This window comes from Pygoscelis adeliae, unplaced genomic scaffold (assembly GCF_000699105.1).
Source record: "Pygoscelis adeliae isolate BGI_AS28 unplaced genomic scaffold, ASM69910v1 Scaffold365, whole genome shotgun sequence".
Classification (NCBI taxonomy): domain Eukaryota; kingdom Metazoa; phylum Chordata; class Aves; order Sphenisciformes; family Spheniscidae; genus Pygoscelis; species Pygoscelis adeliae.
Window position 1 is genome coordinate 792958 of NW_008824783.1, and position 10972 is coordinate 803929.

General features: G+C 47.6%; 1 protein-coding gene across 2 annotated transcripts in view; it reads right to left on the bottom strand.

Annotated features, from left to right (window-relative positions):
- Positions 1–9339, bottom strand: part of CPEB1 (cytoplasmic polyadenylation element binding protein 1) — a 37349-nt gene extending 28010 nt beyond the window's left edge. For both annotated transcript variants that reach the window (XM_009323857.1, XM_009323859.1), the window contains exon 1: positions 9168–9339. In XM_009323857.1, the coding sequence (XP_009322132.1) occupies positions 9168–9243 (76 nt within the window). In that variant the 5' untranslated portion in view covers positions 9244–9339. The remainder of the gene's footprint in view (positions 1–9167) is intronic.
- Positions 9340–10972: the final 1633 nt, after the last annotated feature.

Sequence of the window (10972 nt, forward strand, 5' to 3'; positions counted from 1 at the left end):
CTGTTTACCTTCTGCCTGCCTTGTCGTCCCCCCCCCCCCTTTCCCAGCCCTCCCCTCCCCTGCGGGGTGTTCACAAGCCTACGGTACTGGAGACACCAGATTCTTGCCTCGGTTTAAGTCTGTGCCAACAGCCTAAGGAAACACAGCAGGTTCATAGTCTGAGAATTCCAGTTTAATGCAGGGATCTGGGGGCTGATGAAACCACAAGATGCTCAGCTGTGTTACCCAAAATCTGAGTCAGAGGGCATTTATAAGCCAGCTACCAAGCAGCAGCAGCTGTCTCCTCCTCTTCCCCCTGCCCCCACACCCTCCCACTGTGCCATCAGATGTACACCTCGGCACACAACACTCCCAGCTCTTCAGCAGGGCACTGCAGTGACTCCAGCCTGTCACGTTATCCCTCATGTGCAGCCCCAGCCATCCCAGACAGCCTGACAGCATTCCTGGCCTCCTTTTCCACACCCACATCCCATGCCACTCGTTTGCCTGTGACATAGCAAAGCCCAGGCAAGGCCCCACCATCAGCTGGGTACCACACATGAGACACAGGCCACTGCCGCCACCAGAGGTGGGACCCTCACCTTCACCCCACAGCAGTTTGGGGAGCACCAACATTCCCAGATCACAGCAAGGAGGCTGAAACACTGTGGTTGGGATGAGACCAGCTAAAGCCATACCTGCTGGCAACATGCCGCCTTCCGCCTTCCCAGCTGCAGCCTCCTCCACAGTACTTCACCAGGATAGCACCCACCAGGGTTTTTTTCTACTCCCCTACTAGTTCTAGTACAAGCTGTAGTGCCGATTCAGTCACATTACTATCAAGCACCTGTAACAGCATTGAATATTCCTCCGAAAGCATCATGCTGCATCTTCAGCAGGGTATTTCACTGCATTAATTCTTCCAGTATAGTTTTCAGATTGCTTGTTTTGGACAGGCCCTAAAAACATTTATAATGCAGCTGTAGGGAGGAGAGGATAAAGGCACACTGCTCAGACAACTCAGTTCCCACAGCAACCATAACTTGCCCATATGAATATGTAACATTTCTGCGTTTATGAAAATGCCGAAGTGCTGTGTTCCCAGATCCCTGGCAGTAGGAGACTACCTTCCCTTCGGGGACCAGGATCTTCCTAGGTTTTATGCCACCTTCAAGATTAATTCCCACCCAGCTTCAACTTCTGGGAAGCATGGACACAGTATCAATAGACAGCAGAACTTGAACCCCACCTAGATCTAACATCTTGGATGAGACCCACCACTGAAGAAATAAGGAAAATAGGGAACAAATTCATCAGCGACAAGAAGCACTCACTCCACAGTATCCAGCCACATTTTCCCTAGCTATCTACAGTTTTCAGGAAAAAAGCTGTTTTGTTTAATTGAACCCAATCAGATTCAAGTTTGAGAGATTATATTTCCCTCTGATGACTTCAATCTACATTAAAGACAAGCTCCCTGCAATTCAGTTACAGGTATAACTGCTGAAGCACAGAGTAGAATTTGCTTAGGTAACTAGCATTTTTTAATTAGACCTTTTCCCATCCAAAGCAAATAGCCAGCACAAGCCTGCTTCCCCTTTAACATTCCCAGTCACACTGGAAGATGGATATGGGTCATCAAGGAAAAACACCAACTTAAAAAATAGAATTTAAATGGATTTCTAGAATAGTTATTTCCAAATTCAGAGCCTGGAAATTTGTTACAAAGCAATCAATTGTTGATGGCAGACAAAACTAATAGGATACTGGGGCAGGAAGAATTAATTTCCTACAAAAATTCAGTCTGAAGAGTCATAACCTCAAGTTACTCATAAGCAAGTGTCTACCAAATATTAAATAGTTTCGCTTTGCAACCTGACACAGCCCAACCCAGCCCAAATGCTTTGCTGCAGACTTTTCCAAGCCCCAAGAACCAGTATGAGTTTTTCAAACCTGGATTTTTCCCTGGAGTTGCCACTGGAAGCCAACCATCCTGGCAGAGGGAGCTGCGCTGCACTGGGCTCATGCCCGAGCATCTGGGAGAGACTGAGCTCCCGCCTCCCGAGCTGGTTAGGTTTGATTTCAACAGCATCATGAGAAGCAAGTCCTTAGTAAAACACTCCTGTGCAGGTCTTGGAGCAGGCGGCTCTCCTGGATGACATCCTCCTGTCTGTCCAGGAGATCCCTGGAGCCAGGGTGCACCACAGCACAGGCTGGACAGCTTTCCACACCACCACCCAGATGGAAAGCTGCATTTTTCAGACTTCAAATGTTAGCATCACATTTAAGACATTTCAAAGGCTTCTTGAAGGTGAGCATCTCCACACAGTTCAGCTCTTAACCTGCAGTTAAGCCCCACCAGCCCAGCTGGCTTATGCAAGCTGCAGCCCCAGCCACTTGTCCCCACCCCAACGCTCCCTCTCCACTTACACCAGTTTAGGCAGATGAGTTTCCACACAGGAAGCTGGGTTGGGGAGCTGATCCGATTAAAACCAAGCCACCAGGAGTTAGTTTTAGCCTAGCTCATTCCCCTGATCTGGTATGCAGTGTGGCTACACCAACCAGGCATTTGAAACAGGAAAATATTTAGAAAATTACAGCCTAAGCCTGTGTGGAGAGGACAAGCAAGGACTGGCACCACAAGCTGCAACCCACAGGCAGTTTGTGGCAGGTAGGTTAAGGTAGCATGGGGAGAGCTGAGCATGACTCAGTCCCTGTCCTGCAGCAGCAGCATCCCTCTGTGCCAGACTTAGTCTTGAAAGGTAACACATCATTCAACCGCAAACACGATCAGATGTTTGAGCCTTCCAGACCTAGGCCACTTGACAAGCCAGCTAAAAATCCAGCAAATGGGTTTTAGCTTAAAAACTGAGAAAATCCAGAGAAAGAAGGCAACAGAATGATTAAGCAAACATGAACCAAACAAGCTAGATCCCTCTTACCACCTCTGTGGCCATGAAGAGGCCTCCCTTTGCTCCCACATGCTAATTTCTAGCAGAACCTGAATACAGAGGAAGTCCCTCCACAAACGAGGCCCCAGGTGTACAGAGCAGGGGAAGGATAAGTACAATGCAGCTGTAAGCTCTGTTCACTGACAAAGCCAGACTCACCTTTGTGTGCAGCAATCTTGTGGACTAGAGCTCTGACCAAGGCTGAACTTCCAAACCAAATCCAGAGAAGCAAGAGGCAAGGCGAGCATTTCTGCAGCCTTCAGATCATAAATGGGAAGGCAGCTCACAGCAGAAGCATTGTTTTACCTTTCATACCTCTTTGCACCTCCAGTTGTAAAGGCTGGGAATTGCATCCCTGAAAACTACGCTTCAAGTATGTTTTGCACAGAAGACGAATCTCAAGCGCAAGCTTTTAGGGGATGAGCCAATTGTATTCCTAATGTACATTAGGGGCTTAGGAGAGCTCTTGTTAGGCATAAACCTACTAGTTACAAGAGGTTTTCTTGATACACAACTAAGCATCTTCTCTGTAATCTGAAAAATTCCTCAGGTAGAGACATTTGCTGCCGCATGACCTGTTTCACAGCCAGATGAAGGAGTCTACCTTATTCCTGTAACCACAAACACTTGAACAGCTGACAAGCAACTATTTGAGAAACTAAGGAAGAGGGCACTGCAACTTCGCCTCACTGCTCTACCTACCTCTTCCAAGAGTGAGAGACTGCCACAGGATTACTGCACCAAAAGCTGAACGACAGAGCACAGCACATCTGGAAAGCCACAGGAAACCTGCTGGATCTTCAGCAACACCATCCAATTTGTGACCGCTGCAGAGTGCAACAGCTCTAGGCCAAGTCCCTGCTCTCTGCAGAACACGACACCTTAATCTGCTTCCATTTGAAGATCTGATGAAGAACCCCATTTACTAGAGCTACTTTCCAGTACAGAACTGCATTGTGCCCAAGTAAGCAAAGACCTGTTAATGGGACACTTGAAATACAAAGGCCAAAACCTAAGGCAGTGGGTGTGCACCTCTTTTGGGGCACAGGTGTTGAATTTCACTATTCTGGATGTGTGTACCAGACAGAGCATTAATTTGGGGCAAGCAGAATGGTTCTCAGCTGCCAGGTGAGCTCCTGCTAACAGCCTTGCTCTGCCTCAGGCACCCTGTTAACCCCATGAACTCCAGGCAAGCAGCACCACATTTTGGGTCTCTGCATCTACCACATTTTGTCCCTGCGTCCAAGACCACACACATCAGGTCAGCTGCATCCAGCGAGGTCTGGCATGTTTCCTCATGGCTGCAGGGCAGTGAGAAACAGAGGAATTTACATTATAGTACCAGAGAGGACTTTCTAGGTGGCTAAACAAGTGATAGATCATTAATTGACTGTGCTTGAGAGCAAACAGGAAGCCGATTTAGTCATCAGCTGGTCTGGGTTTGCATTTGTCCTTCAGTTTTCCTTAAATAAAGCAGCCACTGAGAATCATTAGGACCTGATGGGCCACAAACTAACAGCCTTTACACTGAACTTGGCACCTTAAGCCACTCCCATACACAGGAAGTCATTTAAGCATCTCCCATTTCTTCACACAATGGACTGTCAACTTATAGCAAAATAATGGCTGCTTTGTCTCAGTTAAACGAGCAGAGCTTAATAAAAGGGAAATCAATGCTGCTGGGACATTTGGGGTACCTACAATCCTTTTATATCCATTTGTTTTAAGCCAGCATTGCCTTCAGTTGAAGCCAGGCAGCTTAGCCAGGTGAATAAACGGGTGAAGGCTGAAGAGGGAGCTTTACTCACTGTTCTACTTAAGCTGGAAGTTGTGCCTACAGAACAGGATGATGATTTCAAAAGCTGGTTTAGGTTTTTTGTTTTTTAAACCAAAGCTGGTAGCAGCATCTTCCACCCAGCAATGCCCAGCTTTAAAGCCTGGCAAGCAAACCACCTGCTACCTTAAGAAACTGGCTTTGCTCACATTCTTATTCAGACCAGTGATGAACACACAGATCAGCTTTAAATTTGGGAGATGAGAACCACATGCCTGTGAAGCAGCTGCCAAGGACAGGCTGCACTCCAGCAGCACTGGCAGGAGTTGAGCTGGTGGGAGATGTTGACCCCTGCCTCTATCAAGGCCACATTTTCTCTCCCATCTCCAACACCACACTAAAAGCCACTAAAGGTTAACATCTGCACTACACAACCTTCCTGAAGAAGTTTTGCCTTTCTTCAGGCTGATTCAGTCTTCCCTGAAAGGCAAGTGTTTTGAAGCGCCACACAATCCCGTCCCAGAAGCTACCAGACAGGTTCTACAATTACAGCTTTCACCATACTGCCGCACTGTACCCTTCAGTTTGGGCTAGCAACCTAAGCCTAGGCTTGGGGAACTCCTGGAGCAAGCACCCATGAACCACTGCGGTGGTGGGTCAGGCTAGGCCTGACAACTCAGATCATTTTGACAAGGCAACTAAGTTCACCAAGGATTATCATTAACTGCAAACTGATCTTTATAGAGATTTAACATTAGGTATGGCAAGCTAAATCTCCAGTGGCAGTCCCTTCTGCCACACAGCTCTGCCCAAATCTGGATAACTCTCCAACTGTCAGATACAGGACTGCTGAATAAGCTTGTTCCCTCACATTGCTCAGACTGCTGCTGTACTGATCTCTTCTCAGCACCATCTTGCTGCACACCTCATCACTCCAAGTAAGGTGTCTCCACACGTGTTTTCCCAATAGCATTAGTGAAAGGTCACGAACTTCTGCTGTCCCTTCTCCACCACATGTAATCCTCTTAATGCTGAAAGGGGCTTCTTACACCCAAGTCCAATCCAGGATAAATTTAGTTTGACCTGAGGAAGACAACTGAAAAGCTTGAGGGACCATGAATAGTTTAATGTACAAGTATTTTCCCGCTGGAATAAAATCTCTTCCAAGCCCCCCAACCAAAAGAGTTTAAGTTGTAAAAAGACAGTCCTTTCACCTGTTAGAGCTACTACATTAAGGGTTGATCTCCAGGCTCATTAAGACTGCCCAAGCTACAGGTTTCCTGATAATATATCCTAACTACAGTACAAGAGTTGTTCCTGCACCAAATAAAAGCACCAGGGGCTCATGAGTTCTTCAGAAGTGATTTAACTTGGAGCAGTGACAAGACACCACATGAGATCAAGGGTGTCTCTGCTCTGTTGGTCACCTACCCGGAAGCCAGGCTCACCAAAGGCAAGGCACTGATCCTGCAGAGCCTCATCTTGTTCACTCAAAGGCATGGCAAACAGCTCCAACAGCCTGCTTCAGGCTCTAAACTGTTTGCCCAGTGCAGGGGGCAGTTAGCAGCATTACATTCTGAATTTTAGCAATCAGCTGTTCAGCCTTACAGCCATCAGGTATGAATTTCTGCAAGAGATGCCACAACCTAGGCCAGGGTCCAACGGCCAAAGCACCTCCCCATTTGCAGATCACGGCTGTCCTAGGATTCACACCCTTGCTGACAGTGCCAACTTTTTCATGGAGAAGATGCTCATTAGCCACGCATTAAACAACAGAAGCAGCTCATGCACTTCTCTGGTCCAGAGACAGAAGGAAGCTTGCAGAACTGCTACATTCAGGCCCTCGTTACCTACCAGGAGGTCCTGACTGACACTAATGAAACAAGGCTGGGACTGCAAGTAGACTAATAACTCTGAGCTGCCAATGCACTCACAGATGCTGACTCATCCACTCATTTACAGCTGATAACTGTTGGCCCAGCCCAGGTAGCTCAGGTCAGACTCTATTATCAGTTTCTTGTACAGCCCAGAGGCACCTTCTGAAAAAGAACACATTTCCATTAGCCTAAAGGGTGAGGGCACCCAAGGCAGCCACTTTGTAGCCCTGCCTCAGCAGTGCCCAGGATCCTTTGGGAAGTGAGCAAGTCTTTTTCCTCATGCCATCACAAGCATTTGTGCCACTGTGCACAAGGGACTTGATATAAGCTAAAAGCCTCCTGCCAGGTTACCCAGTGCTGAGCAGGGCCCCCACCCTGGTTCCCACACCACACAAATGGCTGCGCCAGCAGCCAGCTCCTACTTGTGAGACTGGCCTCAGCTGCTACATCAGGAACAAGAAAAGCTGCTTAGGATGTCCCAAAAAGCACAACTTTGGTTGCCCTGCAGCAGAAATAATGTTTGCTAGAGTAAGGTTCCCTTTTTTACATGCAAGTCCCACCATATTTGTCCTACAAGAGGTCTTCCATAGAAGTTACTCAGTGATAGCCTGAAACACAAGCAGAGTTTAACACCACTGAAGGGAAATTCACCCAGTTTCCAATCAAGGCACCACCTCTCAGCAGCTCCACAGCAGGCAAGAGTCCCTGCCCCAGACATCCGTAAGAAATACCACAGCAACTGACAGACCAAGCAGAGATTTACATGCAGCAGGTCAATAAGCAGGTTCATTTCATTGCCAGGTGAATACCCCAGTCCCTCAGAGGAGAGCTTTAGAAGCCTAGAAGACAGTACTGCAAATTAGAATTGATGTGCCAGCTCTAAGCCCAGAACTAACCCACACCTTCACAGGATGAATCTGCTCTTGTGGGCAGGGATAGTTCCTTTATCAACCAGGTTAACTTTGGCAAGTAAGCTGAAAATTAGGAAACATTCCCACTCCAAACTATAAATGGAATATGAAGGACTATAGCTAAGATGTCAACAAGGAAGCCAGAAACAAGTCTTTCATGAACTCATGGTAAGGAGATAAAGGAAAATACTTATGTTTATTTCTCCCTTATGCTTCCAGTGCATCAAGATCAGACACACTATCACTGTGCCAAGGGACAAAAATGTCTAAACAGCTCAGTACAACAGCAAGTCTCTAAAAATGCACCACTAACCACACCACTGACCTGAATTAGTTAATATTCACTACGCAACTGCTCAGGAGTAGCCAGCATATCCTCCAACACAGTTTTACTAGGCACGTTTCAAGCAATGCTGGCTATAGATCCGTACCTCGAAGCGAACGATTCAATTCCTCTGGTATTTCTGCAGCGCCAGCACAGGATCACGTGGCCAGATCAGCCCCTGGTCCACAGTGCTAAGCCCTTCAAATACCCGGGAGATTAAGGTGCACCGAAGTCATCCGGTAGCAGTCATTTCACTAGTCCAGAACAAAGTTGCACTGCGCAAGCATCAAACAGACCCACAGGATGCCCAGACACATTAAAACTCATCAGATTATCCATGAACACAAGACAATCCTGTCTCCAAGTGACTGCAGAGAAAGCTGCTCTGCCTACAGCAGCCTGCAAGGTCACCAGCTGGTGAGGTTTTTCCCTTTACTTCCCACTTTGTTTTGGGACAAGTCCAGAGGGTCAGTTTGTTTCCAATAATGGCCAAAGTGTTTATTGACCCTATAATTCAGAGGCTGGAGGAGAACAGCAATCTCTTTCAAGTACCCAAATCCTTGGCACAAGTACCATTGCACAGAAGTGCGCTGGCAAGAGGAACATCAGGCACCAGGCAGGTACATTTACCGGCAGATCTTGCATACTGTAAAGGGACAAAAGCACGTCCTTCACTTACATAAAAATAAGATTGGACCCTACACTCTTTGCTTTGGCACGGAGCCTTCTGTTTCAAGGCAGATCAAGTACAAGACAGGAGAATATGCCCACTCCCCTCAGCCTGCAGGAAGCAAAACTTGCAGCACTGATTTCATAATCCCAAGCTTGCTTTGTAAGAAAGTCTCCACCTACATGTACTGCTTCAGTGTGCTCTTAAATACACAATTAACTGACCTGTAGCAAACATGGTTATTCAAAATTCTTTTGCATTTTTAATGTATGCAGCAGATCAGCCATACTAACCGCTAACAGATAAATCCTGCCTCCAGGAGAGACTGTAAAGGAGTCTGCTGGACCTATGTATGCCAGAAGTTGGCATGTCAGGCAGCAAGAGCTCACGTCCTGCCCACACAGTGATCCACAGCATCACAGGGAGTGTAAGCAAGCCTTCCCAGGCACCTCCGCACTGGCAGGGAATACTTGGATTATCCATTTCAGGCACACAAATGAAGCCCCCAGTACCAAAACAGCATTAACCCCGACTCTAAGCAGCTCTCTGCTCACAAGCACGTACCAACAACCACACCACCAAGAAGGACCACCACATGTTTCCTAGGTCTCACCAAGCAACTCCCCCCTTCCACCAGCCCCGGACCTTCAAGCTCACCTCGAACACAGCCAAACACTCACCTGGCAGGATGTCACGTTTGCTTTTTGTGACAGGAGTGGTGCAGACTCCACTGAAATCCAGAGAGTTGTCCAACATGGCATTTATTCGGCGGAATATATCTGCATTGCTGCAAGTGGAAAGTGCAGGGGCATCCGGACTATCCCAGCAGTCCTTTATGCTCCTCCCAGTATCTTCTTTCTGGTAAAAAAGAACAAGTATTAGTGTCAAGCAGCCTAGTACTCACCACCTGGCTTTCAACACATTGTGGAAAGTCTGGATTGCCTCCAATACTCATATTAGCTTTAGCTCCAGGTCTTAGCAACACTCAAGTACAATTATTGGCATTAAAGAAACAGTGAAGCAAATGGGTCAGCAATTTGTCAGCACAGCACATCAGACCAGGACCACCCCAGTCACAAACAAGTACCAGCTCACCACAGGTAGGATGAACTTTAGACTAAGAGCCACAGCACCCAAACTAGTGTGGTTGCTAACACAAGCTCCCTGCTGCTTTTCTCCAGCACATCACATCACTAAAGCGGAGATCTGGTTAACACAGAGGCATGCGCCTTCTCCCCAGAATCAGCCTCCTGACACTGGGGGACAAGGAGGATGCTCATGGTCAAGGCAGCCACCACGAGAAACCACCTGTGCACAGCAGAAGAGAGCAAGGCTCACTTCACCACCCATATTTGGGAGCTCTGAACAACATCATGGAATGGCTCAAGTCAGCAGCCACGCAATCACTCCAGAAAACAGGCTTGCAGAAAAAACATGACTTCCCAGCTAATCAAACATAGGCCCAAATCCTGAGGCTTCCCTCAACAAGGCAGAGAACCAAATCCTGATCTTCCCTTCAGGTAGCAGCTCCTGACCACAAAGGAAGGTTACCCCAAACCAGCTCTGCTTTAGCATGACACTCCACAGGCACTGATCTACCAGCATCAAGGTTTTGGGACCATCCCACACAAGCCAGAGCTATTGTAACACTTCCTCTGCATGAAAGAGATCAAACCCCTCCTGCTTCCTGGTGCTGGTCCAGAGAACCAGCAAGAGCAGCTGCTTCCCCCAGGTCTGCTCACAAGCCACTTTCACACCTAGGCTTGTTTCAGTGCACAACATTCAAGCCTCTGCCAATCGAGAAGCTGCTAAACTTAATCTGTAACCAGCATTTTTGGACAGAGGGCAGGTCTTCCCACCACCCAAAAGCCACTGCAGCAGAACTCTGCTCCTGAACATGCTGAGCAAATGGTATCACTATCAATTAGGACCCACATTAAAGAGAAGAGCAGGAAGGTACAACCTCACCAGTCTTGGCCTCGGGAACAGAATCCTTGCCATTAAGCAAACAGAGTTAGAGCCAAATGCAAAGAACTGAATTGCAGCAAGGCTGGTGAACAAGCCCCTGCTACTCCAAGACACACAGAAGCCTATAGCTCTAAATTGGGCCATTTGTACTTGTCAAGGAGACATTTAATACATCTACCTTTGGATGCATTCCTTGCAAGAGCTTTGGGCCTGACTTCCCCCACATTTCCCCCCTGCTTTACCCACTAGCAAACCTGAAGTGCCGATCTGGTTTTACTCTCAAATCATCCCTTACTGATCCTTCCAGGATGTGGCCTGTGGCAGAAGGCAGGTCTAAATTGAATTTCACATGGACACAGGAACTTTAGCCCAGCCCTGGGCTAAAGTATGGGATTTGCATTTCCCCCCCTGCCCTGTCATTATGAGCAGTTTTACTGCCATAACACACGATCTGATAGTTTTCTCCACACATGCGAGCTCCCCCCACCATTTAGCTAAAAAGCAAAGGAAACCCTGT